This window comes from Egretta garzetta, unplaced genomic scaffold, assembly GCF_000687185.1.
Source record: "Egretta garzetta isolate BGI_Z169 unplaced genomic scaffold, ASM68718v1 scaffold51, whole genome shotgun sequence".
NCBI lineage: Eukaryota > Metazoa > Chordata > Aves > Pelecaniformes > Ardeidae > Egretta > Egretta garzetta.
The window spans coordinates 387,855-410,222 of NW_009258549.1; the positions used below are offsets into that span (position 1 = coordinate 387,855).

At 45.3% G+C, this 22,368-nt stretch overlaps 1 protein-coding gene across 2 annotated transcripts in view; it reads right to left on the reverse strand.

Annotated features, from left to right (window-relative positions):
• Positions 1 to 18,221, reverse strand: part of SYN3 (synapsin III) — a 186,641-nt gene extending 168,420 nt beyond the window's left edge. For both annotated transcript variants that reach the window (XM_009647801.2, XM_009647800.2), the window contains exons 1-2: positions 17,905 to 18,221; positions 4,954 to 5,011 (exon numbers count right to left, since the gene is read on the reverse strand). In XM_009647801.2, the coding sequence (XP_009646096.1) occupies positions 4,954 to 5,011; positions 17,905 to 18,221 (375 nt within the window). The remainder of the gene's footprint in view (positions 1 to 4,953; positions 5,012 to 17,904) is intronic.
• Positions 18,222 to 22,368: the final 4,147 nt, after the last annotated feature.

Sequence of the window (22,368 nt, forward strand, 5' to 3'; positions counted from 1 at the left end):
TATTTATTAAAGGCAGCCGCCGTCTCCTTTAGCCTCTGTTTTGGCAGGATAAACAAACTCAACACTTTCAGCCTCCTCTCATACATCAAGTCTCCATGGACATCCCAGTGACCCCACTCTGCACATCTCCTGCTTTGTGGGAGTCTCTGTCCCAGACAGGTGGCAAGTGTTCCACTCATCTGGCCACCACCCACAAGTGTCACAGTCTGTCTGATGGGTCTGTGGTTGTCCAGGTCCTGGCTCTGTCCCTCCTGCCCTCTTCTGCTTGTACCTGGGTGTGCTGGGGATGCACAGCCGTGTGGCATCCCCCTTGTGCTTGGAGCAGGCCCAACACCCAAGGAGACCCCCACCTGGGATATGTTATGATCCATATGGGAAACCCCAGAGTCATACGAAATCCTTAGATCACGCAAGGCTTAGTTTTCTCTGGGACAGGGCAGAGAGGGTAGGGAAGGAGGTCCTGAATTACTATCATCAGTTGCCTCTAGTGATGCAAAAAATTTGACAGAGCAGAAGGCCTATGGTATAATTCCTTCTCTTCCTGAATATACCGTGTTTCCTAATGCCTCCTGTCCTCTGACCAGTGAAGGAGTGAGAAGATAAAAATTAATTTTGAGAGGGACTAAGAGCAATGTGGTCAACTCCTGTGGCACTTTAAGATTCTTCTTTAAGCCCATCTTAGCCTTAGAGTCATTTAATCAAACTTATACTTTTAATTTCTGAAAGAATTTCTCTAGCTTTTATATTTCTAGCGAAAAGAACTAGAGATGTATACACTGCAGCTCTCAAAGCTAGAAATCACAAGGCAAGTAAAAGCAAAAACATGGATAAAAATCTAAGAACCATATTTTTAGCATAAAATAGTGATAGTATTTTTAGACTCAGCTGCTTCTTAAAGCTGAGAGGTTTATCCACACTAAGAGAAGCTTAAACCATCAGGGTTTTTAATGGGAATAGGTCAAATAGATTTTCACTTTTCGATCAGTGTTTCATTCAGTCTTATGAATGACTGTCATTGCTACAAGAAGGACTTGTAGTGCAAAAATATCCAAATAATCAAAATGTAACCCACACCGCCTCTAGAGAAAACGGGGCCCTAAATCAGGAGAGCCCTTGCACTTGCTTCCCACTGCCCCATCCCTCACTCAGCCCCGTACCTCTCCCCCTGCAGCTGGCGGGGAGAAGGCAATGGCATTGCTTGCCTGGGTTTCAGTCAAGGGCAGGAAATAGTAAATCCTGGGGCCTCTAAAGCACATTAATAACTATGTTTTGGGCGTTACGCTGAAGGTTAGAAGAGAAGAAACAAAGGTGAAAACAAAGTCAGGCCTCACATTCATTTTCATGAATGACAGGAGATGGCAGAGGCTGGAGAGGGTGTACCCACCGCAGTGCCCCTGACAGCTCGTTCTCCTATTCACTGGCACCAGGAGGTACCCACAGCTTCTCTTCTCTCTTGCTGGTGGTAATGGACCTAGCTGAGGAACAAGGGCCTGGGAGTGGTATCAAGATCATGCAATTAATTTCTGTGCTAAAGAACCAGAAAACCTTCTTCGAGAGTCCGTAAAACCTATAGTCATACAAGCTGAGACGTACTGAAGCAGCTCCCTGAGCAGCAGGATGGCATTTAACAGTCTCTTCCCTGCGGATTATCCAGTGTCTAATATGAACTGAATTCACCTCTTGTAGGAACTTAGTATCTTGAAACTTCTGCCTGTTTCTCCAATTCAGCTGAAATCAGCCAATGCCTTCCATGGTGCTGGGTGTGTGGGATAGATGGAGCGAGACAGCATGATCACATACGTCTTGCATTCCTCGGATGACAGCCAAGGGGGAGAGGCAGCTCGGAGAGCTGGTAGGGGTGTATAACCAGATTAGATAACTGACTTCCCGCTGCTGAGAGAGGGAGAGACAGCGCTGCTTTCAGCACTCCTGCTCCATTACAAATAAGTGATGTCATGACTTTAAAAAGACAATATGACCTACTATCCTGCTCTGCTTCCCCCAAGGATTGCTGAAATGGCTTGGTAAGAAAGAATTAAGGTGCAATAGAGATGGAGATGAAAGGGGAAGAGAAAAAGCAACAAGGCAAACTCTTTCTTCAGTTTAAACCAACTACAGAGCATCCTGGAAGAATGGCAAAAAAATTAGCACCGTCAGAAAAAACAGGGCAGTTGCTTTTTCCCAATGTGGTTTTTCAAGAGTATTTAACATTCAGATATTTCCTTTCACTGCTTTCTGCCCTTCAAACTTTTTTGCTATTTAGATTTTCAGATCAAAAGTGTTTTTTCCTATAAAATACAAAAAAAATTCCTAGGGCAAACTGTATTTCTGGCTGAGTCAATAATATGGTTATCTGAAGCAGGATCAAATGGAAAACTGAAAAACTAAATGGCCTTACTGAGCAGACCAAGTAGCTCAAGAGGTGCCTGAGAGTCAAATGTTGATCTGATGCAGAGTTCATTCAGAACTGAACAGCCAGGCTAGGGCTTGTGCACCATGGCACAGTCCATGTGCCGTTCGCAGGACAGTTGTAGTAGTGAAGACTGGTGAGCTGGGAACTCAGAGAAAGGTGTGGACCAGGCTGGTAAACACAGTTATTCCTGCTTTTTTTGTTTTTTTTTTTCTTTCCATAAAGAGACTGTGGAAGAACATTTGTTTTTCAGGTCGAGAGGGACTGCATTCAGCCTCAAGGGACCTGTTCCATAACAGTTTAGGCTCCTGCATTGTGCTTGAGGAAGAGAATGAAGAAGCGGGGAAGGCTCCAGATAATCAGGGTAGGAGCAATGAATGAAAATTAAATATCAAGAAATATTGAGCCAGCATGGATGCACAAAAAAAGATGGGAACAAAAAGCCAGCTTTTGAAGAAAGAAGTGCCCCTTTCTTGGCCTCGAGGATATGCAGAGGGGCCTGAGGTCAGATTCGAGGACTGCCCATGACAATGCAGCTTCTGTGTTTCCCCTGACAGACAGTGATCCAACTGGGGAAAGAGACCATCCCTTCTGCTTTTGAGGTCTGGGGGAGTCAAGAACAGTTCCCTGCCCACTACATGGAGGCTCGGCTGCCCAATCGGAGGGGCAGGGAGGGGGCGAGGGGAAGCAGCCAGGGCCCTTGTTCATTGTTGCTCAACTCTCCTCCCCACTGCGTGCTTCATTCCCTTGGGCAACGCTGCCGTCACTCTGCTGAGTATTTAAAGAAGGCTGCAAGGGGCCTGGCAATGGTCCTCACCAGCAGAGTCACACCAGCTTTATGGTTTTTTCTTGGAGCAATTTGGTGCCTCGTCTCAAATATGGACATTCAGCCTACGTGAAGGGTTTCAAGAGACAGACCGGGAAAGTCTCCCTGAAAGACTCTTCAGGGAAATGTGCTAAGCTACCTAGTGATGATGATGAGGGTCATTACCGGGTTTAACCCATCAGGGATCAAGAGTCCATTTCTGCCCTTGTCCACTCACCAACCATTTGAAGATAGTTGCTTAATAAGGACCTCAGGTGCAATAACTTTTGAGGAGAAGGACTATGAAGGGAAAGGCAGAGGCTGGAGGTTTAGGAAAGAAATAACAGGTCATTTTGAAGAGTACCAGGCCTAGCTTTGAAGCTGACCCTGCTTTGAGGAGCAAAGCAGGTTGGATCAGAGGTTTGGAAGGCAAATCTGAATTATTATTTGATTCCATGCTTCTGTGTGAGGAGTGTGATTTTTTTTTCCTATTCTCTTTTAGGACATTTAACGAGGCAGCCAGCAAAATAAAGACTTTGATAAGGAAGTGCAAGTTAGAATTGTTCTTGCTAATACCACCCTGTACTGACAAGCATGATACCAATAAAAAGAGGAAAATGAACTCTTCATAGTATCATAGTTGCAAAAAAATGACTTGCTAACTTCTCTGTCTCAGACACAGCCTTTGATCAGAACATGTATGCTCATGTATAGTCCTAGGCAACTGGACAGAACCCCTTTGAAAAGAGAAGGAACACCTTACCAAGGGCAATGGGTCCTGAGAAAGTCTTGAAAACCAGCACATTAATAATTCTATAAACACACATGAGCGTGTGTGTATATAAACACACATGATCCAGAATCAACAGCTTTATAAAGACAGAAAATATGTCATTCAGACAACATTCACCAGCTTTCTTTATCCATCCAAGAAGTTTGATAGCCCTAATAAACAAGCATAAGATTCCTTCAGGATCACCACCTCATCTCTGCATCTCTCTCTTCTTATGCCTGCTTTCAAGTCAGGCACCTGCAAGTGATTATTAATAATAATTTCTACTTTGACAACAGCATTCAAAGTCTCGGCCAATACTTGGACTTCATTTTGACAGACACTGCACCAACACAGAGAGGAGGAGATGGACCCCAACATGAAGAGTTTTCAACTGAAATGAATGGCTGGTGCCAAGGCTAACAGAGAAACAGAGAATTTGTTCAATGCCCTGCAGAGCACATCAGAAAACAGGCCATGAACCTCCTTACTGTTCCTATGGATTTTCAACACATAAAAAGATTTTGCCATATGTAGTTATTTTGAATGCTGAAATCAAAGTTTAGAGGCTGAAATCAAGGTAAATCAGAAGACTTGTGTAGCTCACATGTCGAGCATAACATCACCAACGTGTACTGTGGCATACTGGCTTTATACCTTTTCAGGCATATATGGGGAGCTGTGAGGTATTCTTCCAATGGAAGAAATTATAATCCTATCAATCACCAGAACAGAAAATCTAATTTTAAGGTGAAATAGCAACTGATTCTGCAAAGGTAGGGAGCATGGAGGGATGGCACAATAAGATATTTTCATTTATAGCTTTCACAATTCTATAAAATGGACGTCTTAAAACTCCTCATTAGTTCCTTTCTTCAAGAGAAGAAATATCCACAGATTAGCTGCCATTAAGACCTCAGCCCTGTCCACACACATTTCTTAGAGCCAAATTCAGTTGTCACTGACCTGTTCCACTCGGATATCAAATTCTCCATTGACCTTCTTCCCCTGGAAATATTTGGCCCTACAGAACAAAAGAGAGAGAGAGACATGGTCAAAGAAGAAATTTGGCTTTAATTACATACTGTTTTGCTTCTGTATTTCCCTTTTTGCTGAAGAATTTCTATCCGGGTCACAGCATGTTTTCTTAATTCCTATCTTCTTTCAGCTTTTTGTTCTCCAGAAGAAACCTGCCAAGCCAGATGAAAACCACATTGGAAAGTTCCTTCAAAGCTTGTGACTTTTTTGTTTTATTTTCAAACTGAAAACCAAATGCTCTCCTAATCTTTTCCAGAGCAACAACTCTAATCAATGATTCCTTGCTGTATTTCATTTAATACTCAATCTTTATTCTGTAAAAGAAGGAGAGAAACATATGGCATGACATTGGAAACTTCTTCTGATGTTGAGTGAGGATCTTTATCATCACAGCTAAAGTACTTGTAAAGCCTGTTCTCTTGCTCTCTCCTTACAGAGCTGCTTTTTGCTTCTGTTTGCCTTTCTGCTACTGATTTAGAGAAACAGTATCTGCTTCTACAGAGTCACTAATGAAGGATCTCTTCTCCTGAACTGAGAAACTGTGTTTGCTTTGGAGTTGAGCAGTGTCATGAGAAGGACATACACCTTCCACCACCTCTGCTCCTAGCTGCCTACGTTATGCAGACAACAAAGCACTTTCGGAAGGATTGGTTGTTTGTGAGAGAGGAAGGCTGACAGTAGTGTTGGAGAAGAAAACATGGGAAAAGGGCAGGCAGCTGTAGATTTTTTATTCATATTTGTGTATAATGCCCCTTATGTTGATCAGCCAGCAGGGAAATTGCCAATATAGTTTTCCTTGTGAGCATTTCTCCCCAATTCTTCCCCTCACCAAACAAGCTTGACAGAAGAAAATACAAATTTATTTTCTCAGACCTCCCCCCTAAAACTTCAGGAAGACCATGTAGGTTCCAAAAAGCTCTTCTATTTGGAAAGCATTGAAAACACACTTTAGCCCTGCAAGAGCTGTTTCCAGAGACAAAGTAACTCTCTGCATTCTGTTTCCAATTGGCAAAGAGAGGACAGAATAAAGAAGTAAAGGAAAATGAGGGGAAGCCGGCTTTGCTCCCTATTTTATAGTATTAGCAAAAAAAGAAGCTGGCTTACATTTTTACTATGTGTCTATTTATTCCAGTAAAAAAAGGAGAGACGGTAGGAAGGCAGTTTTCCCCATGGCTGAAACACACCAGTTTTCAGCTGAATGCTCCTCTCCCCTAGAAATGTGAAATGTAAATAAAAAAAGTTGTTTTGGTTTGTCATTCTGGCTCAAAACCAAGTCAAAAGTTTTCATTTTATTAGAAAAAGACATAAAAAATGTCAAAAGTTTTCTGCTTCATTTTAAGAAGGATATCTGATGGCTGTATCATGCTTCCCTTCCCATACAGCCCATCCATCATCATGGTGCTAATAAGACCTCTGCCTAGATGTCAGGGAGGGACAGTGTAGCAGCCAGGCGTGTCCAAGACCAAGTGGCTTGAACAACCCCTGTCCAGTATAAAAAGCAGGGCTCTGGCCATTTTTCCTCCTTTTTTTGAATTTATGAGTGTTGCATGAAAAAAAGCAATTCAACAGACAAGCTGAGACATCACGCCTCTAACAATAAACAGGAACGCTAAATGCACTTAATAATTCCATCATATTTCTGGAGGCATGGCTTTAGAGGGTCTGGCAACATTCCTCGCTCTTAAACATTGGGGATATTGCTGGAACCAGTGACCTCAAAAACTGGAATAAGCTTTAAGTGGGCCCACAGGAACTGGTCGGAAATTTGAGGCTCACTATTCACTGGTACAAGCTTGGTTTTATTCCCAGCACGCTCATAATGTATACTCCTTACCCACATGTAAGAAATATACTTCCCCCCTCTATGGCCTCTCCTCTTTGCCAACCAGCTGGTTGCAAACTCCTTGGTGCTGCTTTGCTTCAGCTTGTAATGAAGTGTGATTAACCACAGTCTTCAGCCTGGTACAGATGGAGCAAAGAGGCTTCCACTGCCTAGTCCAGGAAATCAGCCTTCACATGGTTAAAAAATCCTCTCTCCCATCTCTCGAAAACTGTCTCTGCTCATGGGTAGTCACACAGAGGGCACATCCAGCATGGCCTGGACTTAGACACAGCATGGCCTCTCCTTCTTATCCCTCTTTCCACACAAGTTGTCTCATCCAGTCTCTCAGATAACTTTCTTTTAACAGCACAATATATCACTGTCTTTCAAGGACAGTCCCGCCCCTCCCCCTCCCGGAGGGTTAACTTGCTCCGAGTGTCTCTGAAGACTACAGGTGCTAAGCAATTTGCAGCCAAATATTTTGGTCAGCCCACCATTTTGACATAGCTCAGGGTAAGAACGAAACACTTCTAACTGAAACATCATTGAAATGGATGAGGTGTTTTTTTCAATGCGTACCTGGGGTTTTGGACCCCCTAGGCAGTAGAGGCTATCATGTTGAAATGAAAAATGGCTTTAGCATCACCCTGGGGCTCCTGAAATTTCAAGTAAGCTGGAATCATTGCTGATGCTGCAGAAACATCATGATGCCTCCATTGCAAGAGGAGATCTTTTAGTCAGTATTGTGCAATGGCCTCTGGTCCCTACGGTGGATGTGGGATGGAGGAAAGGAAGACCACGCTGCTCCGGTGGGGATGCAGGAGAAAGAAAGATGGATGTTTCTGGCCAGTGAGACTGTGCAAGATGTTTGTGGATGCTTTCTGCCCCAAAACCACCTGAGCAAGGCTCTTCCAGGTTTCTGCCTAAGAAGTACAGCACAGCCAACTGCCAGTGATCACAGGAGCAGCTCACTGCCCCAGGAGGGGGTGCTGCTTGGCATCCCCCAACTTGGGACATCAGGAAAGGCATCGGCCTTGCAAATCCACCCCCTATCATGGGCAGCCTCCAACACTGACCACCACTTGGCTGGCCATCCCTTTATTTTAAAGCATGTCAGATGTTCAACCCACCAGAACACAGCATTATAATTTGGCTAGGCAGGGTGCGGATGGGGTGGTGCAGTTGCTGTGATCTCAGTAAATTAGCATGTAAACATGTTTTGACTGAAGAAAACTGCATGGCCATGCTCAAGAGCAGTTCCTGGGTGGGATTTACAGTGCTAGGCAATGCATTTAAATGTGGCTGCACTGGCTGGGAGGGAGAAAACTCCATAATAAACAGCCAGAGGTCTGCCCTGGCTTCCAGGGAGAAAGCTTGCCCTGAACCCCTCTCTCTTTGCAATGAAGATGCCTCATGTTCTGGAAAAGGGCATATTTTCTGGGTGCAAGGGCATCAGAAAAACTTCTGCTCTCTGCCTCAGCCCTGGCATGATTACAGGGCCACAAGAAACCTGATGCCTCTTCTTATGAAGTAATTTGGAAAGAATAAAAGCTTATTTTCCAGAGCTGCCATGAAACAGTCCCAGTCTGCCTCAGCAACCGTGGCTAGAGGAAGCATATACACAATTTTCTGTCAGATACAGGGTGTATCCTTAATAGCAGCAGGGAAAAATAAATGATCAATTGACCTCCAATTACCTACGTAAGAGCTAATTCACAGAAAGTCCATGGACAACGTTAGTTCCCTTAGGTGTTTGCAAAGCATTCTGTCTGAGCAAGGGATGCCAGCACTGATCCAAAACTGCAAACACACCTGTAAGACACACAAATACCTGGGTTTATCCCTCTGGTGTCACCAACAGCTGAGACAGCTTCTACTGCACCTATGTGAGGGCTGCCCGAATCGGTGTGCTCCCCTACTCCTTCGTACTAATGCCCGTAGTCTGCAAACACGCAGACTTAGTCCTCATGGGGCACCAAGTCCCTTGTCAAAGCCTTGCATGTCACCAGGCCCAGGGGAGGTAAAGCTGGGCCAGTGGGCTACTGGCATGGGAGCTGGGGCTGTGCCACTCCTGCGCCATGGGGAAACACGGCACAAGAGAAGCAACACCCGCACGTGGTGTAGGGGCTTCCAGGATCAACAGCAAAGGATCAAAACTCACAAGCTGCTTCTGTTAGGAGAGCACAGATCATCTTGCAATTTCTCTCTGTACAATTAATAACCAGTTACATCTGCCTTGCTCTCGTTCTGCTTTAAAACAAAAGTAGGTGCAATGGGTGCTCAACCATCAGCCAATATCCAATGCTCAGCACAGGAATCCAGGAGAAGCTATTTGTGCAGAGCTTGTAGTGTCTCTTCTGGAGCAATTTCTTCTCTCTTCCCTTTGCTTTTTTTTTTTTTTAATCTTGGTGCAAAGGAGCATGTCCAAACTGCTTCAGAAGACTGCTTCGGTGTTTTCCTCTCGATCTGTGGGAAACAGAGACTCAGGGATGGAGCAGCTAGGAGGGACAAGAGATCTGAAGTGATCCTGATGGACTGGAAGAGTGCAGTTATTCAAAGTTTAAAGCTGTTCCTGCAGGTCCATTAGCTAGGTGAAACAGAGGTGATGACATTATGCAGCTTTGAGCACAGGCTGGTATTTTGTATTACATTCATGTGACTTCTCCAGGGTATCCTGTAAAATGGCTCCTGTGTGAAGTAATTTTCTAGGATAGGAAGAGATCCTGTGAGAGACCTCAGTGGAGCTGACATAGCAAATGCCATTGCAATTACTGATAGCATGTCTTGGAGTAACTGGGAAGGCATCCTTCAGGCAAAAAAATAAGCTTGAACCCAGTCCCTTATGAAGTGAATGAACACAGGCAATTTTTTGGGCATCACTGTTCGACAGAGATCTTGAGCTACAAACTCAGGAGCAGGCTTGTACCTTCACCCCAGAAATGGGCTCAGTATCACTGTGAGCATGCCAAAGAGAGGCACTGGGATATTGTAATTACAAATTTCTCCAAATCCTCTGACCGAGCTTGTGCCTCTGGAGCAAGACACAACAAGCAAAGAAAGCCAAGCCACGCTTGGGATGGAGACCACTTCTCATCCGGGGCGGGAAGCAGCCTTTCCCACCCTGTGGAGGGGCCAGAGCAAAACATGCTGAGGAGAGGGGAAATGCGTGGGATTCTTGGGGAGAGATGGGCAAGGGAGTGGGTGGAAGAAAGAGGGAGGGAAATGGTGAAGAAAAGACATAGGTAATTAAACCAAAAGGGATCCATGGGTAAATTCTGGAATTATCTGAATTATTTCCCTAGAATCACATTACACATATTTCTCTCAAACCCCTTGAGAAAACGAGGCATGTAATTTCTTTCTGGATCAGCCTGGAAAAGGCAAGGCTGAAGCCCCCTGGATTGGGTGTGGGGGGACCTCAGGGAGGGAGGGAGTTAGCCACTGTACGAAATCCCCATGTCAAAGGGCCTGGGGGCCCAAGTGATGCACAAGGCACTCACTGTATGTCCGCATTGTCTCCTTCATAAAAGGGGCTGGGACTGGAAAAAAGGAGGCAGTTTCCAGGATACTGGCCAGCAGCCGCTGGAATGCCCCGACCCCCCCAGCCCCTACATACTATAAAGGCAGAGGCGAGGGGAGGGAAGGGGGGAGGAGAGATGCATTTGTGCCCTTTTTTCTTCAGGGGTGAAAACAAGGAAGGTTCTCCTTTCAAGGGCCAGCCCTCAACCCCTTCACCACTGCTGCCTAGTTTAGCAATTCCCAGCTGCAAATAGTAAGGACTTTTGCAATGGTCAAGTCCTGACTGCCCGGGGCACAGGGAAGAAAAAAATCACTCCACAAATGATGAGGTTCGCAACCTGCAGGAGCTTTTGTCCACACCTGCTTTGGCCCAGAGACCTTTATGCACTGTTCAACTGTGGGATGGACTGGTTGGTAGTTAATATTTATTCTGTAAGAGTATCTTGGGCCACGGGTGGGGGGTGTCAGGATGCTAAAGATGGTGGATAAGCACCTCAGAAAACAAGGTCTGAATTACAGGTTAAATGGACCAGAGGCAAGTGCAGAAAGAAGGAAAGGGTACCCACACTGTACAGACAGACAGAGAGGGACCAAGAGGTAAATCTATGTTTTGGATTTGGTCAAAAGGTAGCCCTGAATACACTGATACTTTGCCAGGAGCTCCACAAAAGTTTCAGCTCCAGCCCTGGGGTGCAGTATTGGCTGTACTCAGCCCTCTGCCTCCCCAGGGTGAGACCATCTCGCCCTTGGTGCTGTCACCACCTGGCTTGCTGGAGCCACCAAATGGAGACCCAGCTCAGCTGCGCTGCAGGTAGGTCCTCAGTGTCCAGGGTCAGGCCGTGGGAACAGACCGCCTTTGTTGCCTTCTGGGAAGAACCACAAGGCCCAGCCCACGCTGGTTACCGTAAAACAACCCCCGAGGCATTATTAGTTACAGGATCACACCAAGGAAATAAATGCCTCTCCTGAAGAGGTTTGTATCAGGCTGAGATGGTGGTACGGCTTTGGTTTTTTTTGTTGGATATAGGAAGTCCTTGTGGTGAGGTCCTTGATGAGGTCTGAGGTCCCACCCTACAGGACTGGAAGGATTTTCTTGGCTTGAACGCACATGAAAAGGGAAGCTTTGGGTTAGGAAGGGAGAAGGGATTTTTAAATCTTCTTTTGTGAGTCCTCCCATTCTCTGAGGGAACCAGAGGCCTGGTTTTGGGGCAGACCTGGGTTGGCAAGCCACCAGCACTTTAACGATTGCAGACACAACCATTCAGGCTACTCTTTCTACTGAAGAAACTATGGAGTCCCACACAATACTGGCCTCCCAGCATCTTCCTGTGCCACCTCCTGCTCGTGAAACGGGGGTAATCAAAGCCATCCCCCGCCAAGAGAAGAAGCGCTGGTTAGTGCAGAGCTATTGCTTTTGGGCACGGCTTTTTGTGCTTCCCCAAGCTGTCAGGATAGGAAGGACTCTTTGCTGTAGGTCTGATCCCCCACCCAGGCTACATCATGGTCATGTTCCTCCTGGCCACAAAGAGCTGGGGGGGGGGAGGGAGGGAGGAAGGGTGGTGGAGGTGGAGGTGGGGGGCTGCTTTAAGTACAACGTGAGGCAGCGATTTTATTTTGCCTATTATCAAAATAGTACATTGCTGAAACATTTCTACATTGCTAAATCTAGATGGTATGCCCTGAGCTGTTTGTGAGGGGTATCATTTTGTTGAGGATTGTGCAATATTTTATTCCAGCCCACTTCTGCACTCCCTGAACCTGAGGAGCAAGGGGAGCCAGGCTAACTCAAACCAACACTGAGGCAGGGCTGCTGGTTTTCAGGCAGAAGAAATCTGTCTCACAAACCTTGAGAAATGCATCTGAGGGATTATTTTTTTTTTTTTTTTTTTTTTTTTAATATGTACAGGACTAGGCAGGACATTCTGAGGTTAAATTCTATGCATTTATAGGAACTCTGGTAAAGCAATTAAGGTCCCAGATTTGTCTTGCATTAGCATATTTATAACCTGGTGGGGAATGTTTTCCATATTCCTTGTGTCTATTTTTGTAATGATACTAATCCTTTACATTTCTGTATCACCTTTCATTCAGGAGGACTAGATCCCAAGCTGCTTTACATATGCAGGACAAAAATACAGGCAGACATGATGGTGGTATACCTAAAACATCTTAGAAAGCGACGCGATAAATGCAATTTATTGAATATATTTGACAGTCTTACCTCCTTTTCACCCCTGTGCCTCTATGCTAGGGAATACAGAAACTCTTCATGTTGCTTCCAAGCGCGCATGCACGCACACAAACACATGTTTAACACAAGCTTGCCTCCCCTTTCCCTGAAATTCCTTTTGTCCTCAAGTCACACTTGGCATGAGTTTTAGGAATAGAAATATTCAGTCCTGGGTAGATATGGCTGAATGATAAAAATGTAACTTCTTTAGCCAGATTTGTGAAAATACAAATTTTACTTGTAAGTTTTTTCAAATTATAGCCACATAGTTGCACAGAACTTGTGAGACCTTAAAAGGTCACCCCTGTATAATAAAAGCTAATTCATAATCATTTATTGTAAGTTACCACAATGTTAGATGATTTTGGGCTTCATATTGGGAAATAACAAAACTTTGCAATTTAACCTGCAAATTTGAGGTCAAGCTTGAAGTATCAATGCTGAATAATAACAATAAAGATAAATGATAATGAAGTCCACAGCCAAAAGCTAGTCCAAAACTTCCCATTATATTTGACTTATGTACAGAAATATTCCTCTGAATGGGAGCCTTAGTATATCATCTTCAGCCTACTGAAAGGATGAAAAGACTCATGACACTCACTGAATATTTTTGAAAAGGAATTCCTTCCAAAAAAATTAGGATTTAGGAAGTCACATGTTACTAAAATTCAGTATTAGACTGTTATTGTTTGACAAATGGCATATTTAAGGCTCAATATTGCCATGTACTATCAGAAGTAAAAATAGTTTTGTTTTGATAAAAAAGGGTTGATAATTTCCTCCGAACAGTATAAAACAGTAATCCTGTCAGGTCAGTCCATAATTAGACCTGAATCATGACATTATCATTAAACGAAGAACAATTTCAGATATATTAAAAGGATTTCATTCTGTATCAACCGCAGTTTTTCTCTTCCTTCATCTTTAACTTTCTGGACACAGTATGTTCAGGCAGATTTGGCTGTAAAGTAAATGGGAAAACAACAATGCTGTTTTGTGTCTCCTAAAATATCCTCTGAGGCTTTTTTTTTTTTTTCTGTGAAACATGGCACAATCCTTGCGTGTAGAACTGTGGCACATGGGGCACATGTATTTTGTGCAAGACACTTGAAACGGCCTGAAATTTGGACAAAACACACCAGTGGCTTTGAAAAGTGACATGAGATATTTCACAAATGCAACCAAGATATCTAAAAAATGCAACAAGAACAACCTTGTTATGCTGTCTGGTCCAAAAAGCAATGTTTTTAACATATGTTATTAATAGGAGCCTTAACTGTGCTTGATCACTTCCCAAATAAGCTGTCTAAACATGAAACATTTAGGCTAGCAAGCTGAGCACTTTTGCAGAGGATGGGGGTTAACAGTACCAAATCCTGCTTGATCTGCTGAGAAATTCAATCCAGCAAGAGCATGATTTTACTTAAGAGCGCGTCAGGCAAAGAAGTTGCCAGAGGCGGGACGTTTTCCTCCTGGTTGAGGTTGGGCTGCTGGAGCTGGCCCATCTGCCATTACATGGAGTCCTGCCATCCCCTTTCCTCATGGTCCTGCTCCCTTTTGCTGTGTGTTTGCACGTGCACGTGTGTGCATGTATTCACGTCTGAGCTCCTTTTTTTTTTTCTGGCAGCTGCTGTAGGTGAGTTCTGGATGAATTTTTGGAAGTCTCCCAAGGCACAGATACTCCCAGCCCACAAGAAGGTGCCTCATTCTCTGGGTGGAGGCTACCTAGCTGAGATAGGTACCATCAATGACTGAAGAGAAGCAAGAGTTTTTCCCTAGCATGCCGATGCACGGATCCGTTCACTGCTGTGGGTCCCTCTGAGGGCTGCCTGTCAAAGCCAAGAGCACGGGGGAGCCATACAGACGGTGTCTTCCTCTTGTGCACATCTTGCGTGTGGCAGATTCACTGTGAGCTCCTTGCAATGCGTTAGAGCAGGGTCTTGGAGAAGGATGGAAAATGCGTCAAAACGTTGCCACTTTAACAGAAAGCTGGGTGAGTTCCCTTGCTTTTAATAGAATGCACCTTTCTTTTAGTGCTGCTAATGCAGAAAGCAGATGATCATATTCTGTGGGGCTTACATTATTTTTATAGTATTTTGTCTTTGGAATAAACCAAAGCATATTGCATGCCAAGAGTGGTAAGGGTTTTATGGAGGAAGACAGGCCATGGATTCCCATGGATGCTCTTCACTTCCTCCAGGCTTCTGAGAGAAGTTGAGTGCTATATGGTACCATCAGAGACATAGCTGCTCTTTAAAAATAGAAAGCATTGCCGTTTGTCACTTTAAATTCCATTCAACGCGCTCTCGCTCATTTGGGTTTTTAGAGCATTTCATCATGCACTTGTGCAACACCTCATCCTAACCCACAATTGCAGCTCTTTGCTTCTGCTGTAACACAAACAGTGATGATAAATTAGTGTCTGGCTTTGCAATATTGCTACAGTCTCCAATTATAAGAAAGTGTTTTTATTTAGAGAAGAGAAATCAAATGGCAGATTCCACCGTCTCTCACCCTTCCTGTCTGTGAACAAGCCAGTCCTTGTTTTAAACCCCATGTAAGTTGCTCTGGGGGAGGAGGCATTGTGGGAGCCCCCCACCCTAAAATAAAGGTAGTGCTTCAGTAGTTATTTCTTGGGGATCTTTCCTAGTAGAGTTAACTATTTCAAAAGGAGAAGTAAAAGGTTTATTGAAAACCAAATACAAAGGTTTCACAAGTAGCAAGAACCAGAGCAGGCAGAAGGCATTGCAAACACGGTGCTTCTTCCAAACCCCAAATCACCAGCTCAGAAGTAACAATATAGGTTGCTGTTCACCATCCAAGGTCTGAGGCTGTTTCCGTATGTGATGCAGAGTGGATAGCCAGAATCCCTGGATAACCAGCTCCTTTGGCTGTGCTCTCGAAAAGCAAACACTGCTGCCTCGGGCTGGTCAGCTTGAGCTCACATAACACCTTGGCTGAGACCAAGAAGATGACTGGCATGGCTCAGAAGTAGCTTACCAAGAATAAACATCCATGGAGCTGTGGAGCCACTGCTCTCCAGTGCTGCTCTCAAGGGCTCACTGAGTTTCCTGGAGACATGAAAACCAACTGCCAAGAAGCACTTCTGGCCCACTGGAGTGGTTGCACTGGTACGTCCTCTCAGAAAGGACCACATGCTACTTTTAGGCTGGGGAACTTTCTAGGCATGTGTTTCTGTCCATGTTAAAAAGACCCGTGGAAATCTGTGGCAGGCAAGGGTTAGTAATGTTTCCTTGGTTTTTATGTCATATATCTTTCAGGATACAGTCATGAATGCATACGCTAATTTTGTTCAGTGTCCTCACAACCTTAGAGAGAGGGAAGGCAAGGCAGCCTTTGCAAGCAGCATTATTTGATATCTGCAAGTCTGTGGATAGAGGGGCAGACAGCTGGGAGGAATGAAAGGGGTCCCCCATCATGTGTAGAAACTGAGAAGTCCTAGACAGCAGAGGGATAGCCAAGACAGCAGGATGTGCGGAGAGCTTACACACGAGTGGAAGAGTGAAGACAGCATGGGTAGCCATACCTCCTCTTTATATCTCCCAGCTGCTGCTCCTTGGGCAAGCTCAGCTTGCAGACCACAAAGTCTGCATGACAGAACAGCAGCTGGGAGATATAAAGGCAGGGATTTAAATGCAGTGTGTATTTTAAAACATGAAAACACCGCAACAGAGTCCAACCCCTTCTTGTCCTTTCCCCTGCCCAGACTACCTTCAGCACCATTAATCTCAAAGAAAAACTAGATTGGCCTTTGAGCTAGGGCTTTCCTCTCTAATTACAGTGTTTGGACTAAGCAGTGCCGGCTCAGCCCCAGATGCTAGAGCTGTGCATTAGAGGCGCTCCCACCCTCAGCTGGAGAATGCTATGTTAAGGGACTGCCACCTGGCAGCATCTTCAAGGAACTGCAAAAACGCCAAGCAGAGAAGGAGGTTGGTGAGCATCAGCCTTCTGGAAGGCTTGCAGGTGCACCCAGGGAGGAGAAATCAGGGCTGAGCCAGATTGGTGTTGCCAACTGAACTATCTGGCATTGAGAGGCTGCTGCTGTGATAAAAGATACTAGGCCAGTGAAATATTTGATATGACGACCACCTTATCAGGGACTTTCCCACTCAGTTAAATGGTTGTTTCTCCTCTGAGCAAAATCCCACTGTTTTCCCTCTCTTACTTGATCTTGTCTGAAGAAGCCTGACCTACTTGTATGCAGTCACTGCCCCTTTTTAGCTAAGAGCTAAGCTTTTACTTTGTGAAGATACACTCAGGGAGGCAGGTCCCATCTTGTCCCCGCTCTCCTGAGAAAGCAGAGAAGACCAAAGGTGACAACTTTACTGAAGAGTGGCATGGGATGAAAAGAGCAATAGAATAATCTCCCTTGGCCAAGACCCGTTAACCCAGCTTCTTTCATTTTGAAGCCCCCTTGCCTGTGCCACCCTTTCCTTTTTTCTGTGTTGTGACAAGCTGGCAGACAAAATGAGAGCATCTCCTCAACACATGCTCTGGATTTTCCCCCAAATAAGTCTCTCATCCAGCTTCCCGAAACCTTTCTAAACCAAACTATTTTGAAAGCGGGTTCACAGTGAGCAGTAAGTAATTTCTCTAACATTTCAGAAGACTTCAGTTGTCCTACCCTTTGGAAAGTGTCCTCTGCTGCCCAGTAGCACAGGAAACAAACTTCCAAACTTTTGTTTTTAAACAGACACCTGCATGAACAAGAAAAATTTGAGGCTTAGCTGAGCCTGAGAGCCTTCTGCCAATAGCTGCTACACTTAGCGAGTGATGGGCTCTTGACCAGCGGAGGAACTCCAGTCATTACTATCAGTACTAGTAAGCCTGGGTTATCTTTTCGTAATTTATGTGCAAATTTGCATACAGAGAAAAGCTCAAGAGAGATCAAGAGCTAGAGAGATTGAGTCCCTTTTCATTTTTAGGGTCAGCAGAAACAGTAGGCTGTGGTCCTGAACCACATCACTAACACACCTTCAGCTGTGACCTCTTAGGACCATTGCTAGATGTGACAGCTCAGCTAAGCCCTATGTGTGCTCATATATTGAGGCTATGAAGAAGTTTGCCAATGAGTACCAAATGAATATTTTTTTTCAAGGAAGATATGAGAAAAACCTGCCATTTATGCAAGTCACTGGACAGACACCAACCTGGGGCCAGAGTTGGTGACATAGATGTGAAAGTGTCTGTATATTGCCCTGCAGATGCCCCTTGCTTTCTAGATCCCTCTCACCCCCCAAACTTTGTGGAGCTGAATTCATCAGGGAGAACCATGATGACTTACCAGTCTGTGTGTGCGTCATCGATCACGAGGAGGATCTTGGGTTTCTGGGCCACAGGCGGTGTGGGGCTGGCCGAGTGGTCAATTAGTCCTGCAGCCGCTTGTGTGGTTTGCTTCATGGCACTGGAGATGGAGCTGAAGATGCTGGTGCCAGTAGAGGAAGAGTGTGAGGGCTGTGGTGGCTGCGGATGCTTTCTCTCCATGGCAGGAGAAACCGGGGAGCTTGTGGAGTTGTCAGGGCGCTGCAAGTCCATCATGTAGCCATTGGGCAAATTTGCCACGAAACTACTGTCTGAGAGACGCCTCCGGAGGAAATTCATTGTTGAAGCGTTGGGTGGAAACCTTCTCAGCAAGAGCAAAGCTGAACAATGGTGTCACCAGTCCTGGGGAACGTTTCTGTCTGTGCGTAGGGCACCTCCTTGCAGTCCAGGCAGGTAGGCTTTCACCCTTGAAATCCTGCTAGAGAAATATGCTTTTGTTTCTCAGCTGTATTTTCTTTCTCTCCTGTGGGAAAAGAAACAAAGACATATATGTGAGATACATACCGCGAGTCTGAGATAAGAAAAACTCTTTAGGCCATTTAAATGGGTACCTTAATCAACAATGAGAGGAAAAAGGACTGCTGGTTTCTATGCAGTATGCTACACTCGTACAGCCAAGCACATAGGACAAAGTACGTTTCATGGCTCGCTCTCATCCCAAAACATTTTCAAGTTGGGGCAGACCAGCTTACACTAGCTTAGGGGCTGACAATTCTATAACTGTTCACTGTGGGGAAAGAAAAATCATTCTGACCATAAATGTTAATTTTCAAAAGAGAGACAGCTTATTTCTGGTATTATGTGTGTTAGAAATAACACATGCTTGTTACAGAATAACCAGCAAATGATCCAACAGGGTAAAAAGTGGTATCACCTTTGGCAGGCTTGCAAGCAAGGCTCTGCATTTAAGAAAAAAAATGTCCTAAACTGAAATAGCACGTAGAAAATAAATAGTGGAAAAGTCCCCATACACATCTTGATCAAGTTCAGTGGCAGTTTCAAGCTACTCGTTTCTGTCCCTGCTGCTCTCGGCACTCAAAATTAGACTTCGAGCCAAGTGTCTACTGGTGGTTGCTAGACATAGCAGACTACCTGATTTTAAAGTTCACTTGTAGGATTTTTGCAGGGACTCAAAACTGGAACTCACATACTTTTTTTTTTTAGCTGTTGTTGGGTTTTTTGTTTTGTTTTGTTTTAAGAAGAAAGGTCTCTTACTCTGCTCATCTTTTCCAGTGAGAAAATGAACACTGTGAAATATAACTATCTGGCTCTTTTCCCTTGGCCATAGTATGATGACTTTGTTCTTACCCAGAAGAATAAGGTTTTCAGCAGATAAATAATCTCACAGAGTTAGTAGTTAATTTTTTAAAAAACATTTTGTGCCTGTAAGCGCAGCCCATAAATGAGATTTGCACAGTGATTACCCCAAGACCTTTTATCTACTGAGACAGCCTTTGAGTCTTGACCAGAGGCTGGCTGGTGAGATTCAGGGGGGGAAAAAAAAAGATCGAAATGTATTTCTGGTAAAACATAAATGTTTTTCAAGACATCTCTGAAGCAACAAAAGTGAGTGTTATCCCATAAATCAAGTGAGAAGAATCACATGAATTCCTGGTAACATCGTTAAATCATGCGCCAACCCCCTTCAAGTCTTTTTGAATGACCCCCCTACAAACACTGGGGCTCCTTGCCCTGACCTGCCTGGTTTGGCTTCCCTCACTGCTCACACTCTTGTCCCAGTCTCTGATTGCCTCCTGATGGCAGGAAACCGTCTTTGCCCAGTTGGTCCAAGAGAGCTCGGTGCCTGCAATCTCCCTCCTGGAGCTGTGGCTGAAAGCTCATGGAGCAACCAAGCAGCTTTCTTAAAATAAGATGCCATTTATTTTCACCTACAGGGATGTAGAAATCTTCAGAGACAAAGGATTCAGACCTGTCTATGTCTGTAACTCAGTCCCCAGAGTCTTAGGGAGACTTGGACAAGCCTGGCTGGAGCAAGAGGGCTACAATGTCCCCCAAATCTCGTCATCCATCACCACCCCAACCCCATGGGCACAGGATCCGTCTGGAGCAGAGGGCTCCCTGCTGAAGCTGCTGACATCAGCTTATTAGAGCAATTTTTCTTTTGATTTCTCAGCCCTGGCAGTACAAGTCCTCTGACTTTGTTGGAGCCTGGAGGTAGTCTTTTCCCAGGGAATAGCTCAGGAAATCTTTAATGACTTCCTGCCACATTTACAGTCGATAACGTATCTCGAGGCATTGTGCTGACTTCCCACCCGGTCCTGGCGTGCCTGGTGACTGCACAACATCAGCAAACGCATGCACTGGTGAGTGCTTCAGTGGCACTGACTGTTTATGCAGCACTTGTTCCAAAAATCAGGTAACATATAGCATCCGTGAATTATGAGCTAGCTACTCACCTCATATATACACCCCCACAGCACTTGGCCTACTCATGTCCCACCACAGTAACTGTGAGTGTCAGCACAGAGCCATCCACCCTTACCTGTCCGGAATGACCAAGACTTTGGGGGATCTATATACTACAGGCTGGGTAAAAATGCGCTGCACTGTCCTCTGTTCAGGAACCTGTGTTTCCTACCTTGCATAACACAAACAAGAAAAATCCCCTCATTTTAATGACGGTCCACTCAAGAGTAGGTCCAGTCCTGGGTAAGAGGAATATCCCAGAGATCCATCTACTGTCAGAAGGGCTCCAAATCACTATCCCATCACTGTCTACAGCAATTAGCATGCTCTCTTGGAGGACCTTGGCATTGACTGGCAAGAGGTGGGACCTAATTTCGATACCAGTCTCAGGAGAAGTGGTTTCAGCACAAGACGCCTGCCCCTTGCACACTTTGCACAGCATGGCAGAGAGCTGCTGGATCCTGCTGTGGCAGCTCTCAGCCACGGGAGGGAACCTGGCCCCAGCCATACAGGCCGGACAAGTTTCTTTGCAAACCAGCATCCTTGGGACAGGATCCAGCAGGACTTGTGTGCTCTTGGAAGCGTTTCTCCCCCACTGCCAGGCGCTTGCATGGCTGCTTCCTCCTCTGTGAGATTTGCACTCTCCAAAAGAACATGGGGTCCTTGCAAAGCATCAGCAAGTAAAGCAACTGGCAAATGTCTCTGCTCTGCCCTGCACTGTGGAAGAAGGGCACGGAGGCATGTGGCGTAGGGTGTCCCAGGGTTGGGAAGGGCCAGAGTACCCCATGACATGCCTGGAAGGCACACAGGTTTCCTCCGCAACAGGGCTTCCCAAATTGTGCCCTTCATTGTCCTGTTTACAATAAACAATTTATCACACTTCTTGCAAGGCTGTGACCACTCACCTCCTGGACCCATTTAAACACCAATATTTGCAGTGACCCATGATTTTTTCCACCAGGGATTTTGGTAGTGGAAGATGTTGCCCAGGAGACACTGGGAGCTGGCAAAACTCACTTGTCCAGAGAGTTTGGGATGCTGCACTGAGGCTGGCCTTTCCCTCTGCCGGCTGGCACTGCCTCCGCTTGCTGCAAAGACTGGGCTGCATGCCGTTGGCTCGGGAAGGAAGGAGAGAAAACCTAAGCAACTGATGTCACGGGGAAATCTCCCTCCAGCAAAGCATGTGGAGGCTAAATTCGAACAGGATGACAGTGCTGCAGTGCAGAGTAATGCCTGGCTCCACTCTGGAATGGGGGATGGCAAACCCGCCAGGAACTTTGACTTTGGGCCGTCAAAGCAGTGGCACAGACTGGCCTCCTCTCATTACATACATTTTTCTAATGAGCTGGGTAATGTAATTAAAATAGACTTTCTCATTTTTTAAAAAATGAAGTTATCGGGTGGCTTCACTGTATCGATTTATCAATTGCAATTAGTAACACCACAGAGAAGAACTTCTCTGCAATGGGAGCAGTGTAAAACACCAGCAGATTCCTTTGCATACTGGAAAACCTCATGGTCTGCTTCTGCATCATGCACACTTGCTGTTATTTAACTTTTAGCAGTAGGCGTTTTCATACAGGCACACGCTGAGTAGGTTAGGATCTCATTTTCCTACTGCTTGAAACTCCCTATAGACATCCTGAGGGCTCAGCACATCAGGCCAAATCTGGCTCTGTGCAGCTCTCATGCAGCACGGCATCCACCTGGTGTACATACAGATCCTACCCTAGCAGGCAAGCAGGGCTGTGGCTTGAACAAAGCCAGGAGCCAACACCTCCTTCAGAAGCAAGACAAATCTGCTAAGTGGTATTTTGCCACTCCAGAGCCACAGGTAGAAGAGCTGCTGGCTTTACACCATCAAGCTGTAGCTTGCCTCTGCATACATGGGTGTCTTCCTATGGCTCCCATGGAGATGAGCCACCTACTTAATGCTGTGCCAGGCATGAACCTGCCCATAGGAAGGCCTGTAGCCCCCTGAAGAGCTGAAATACAGCCC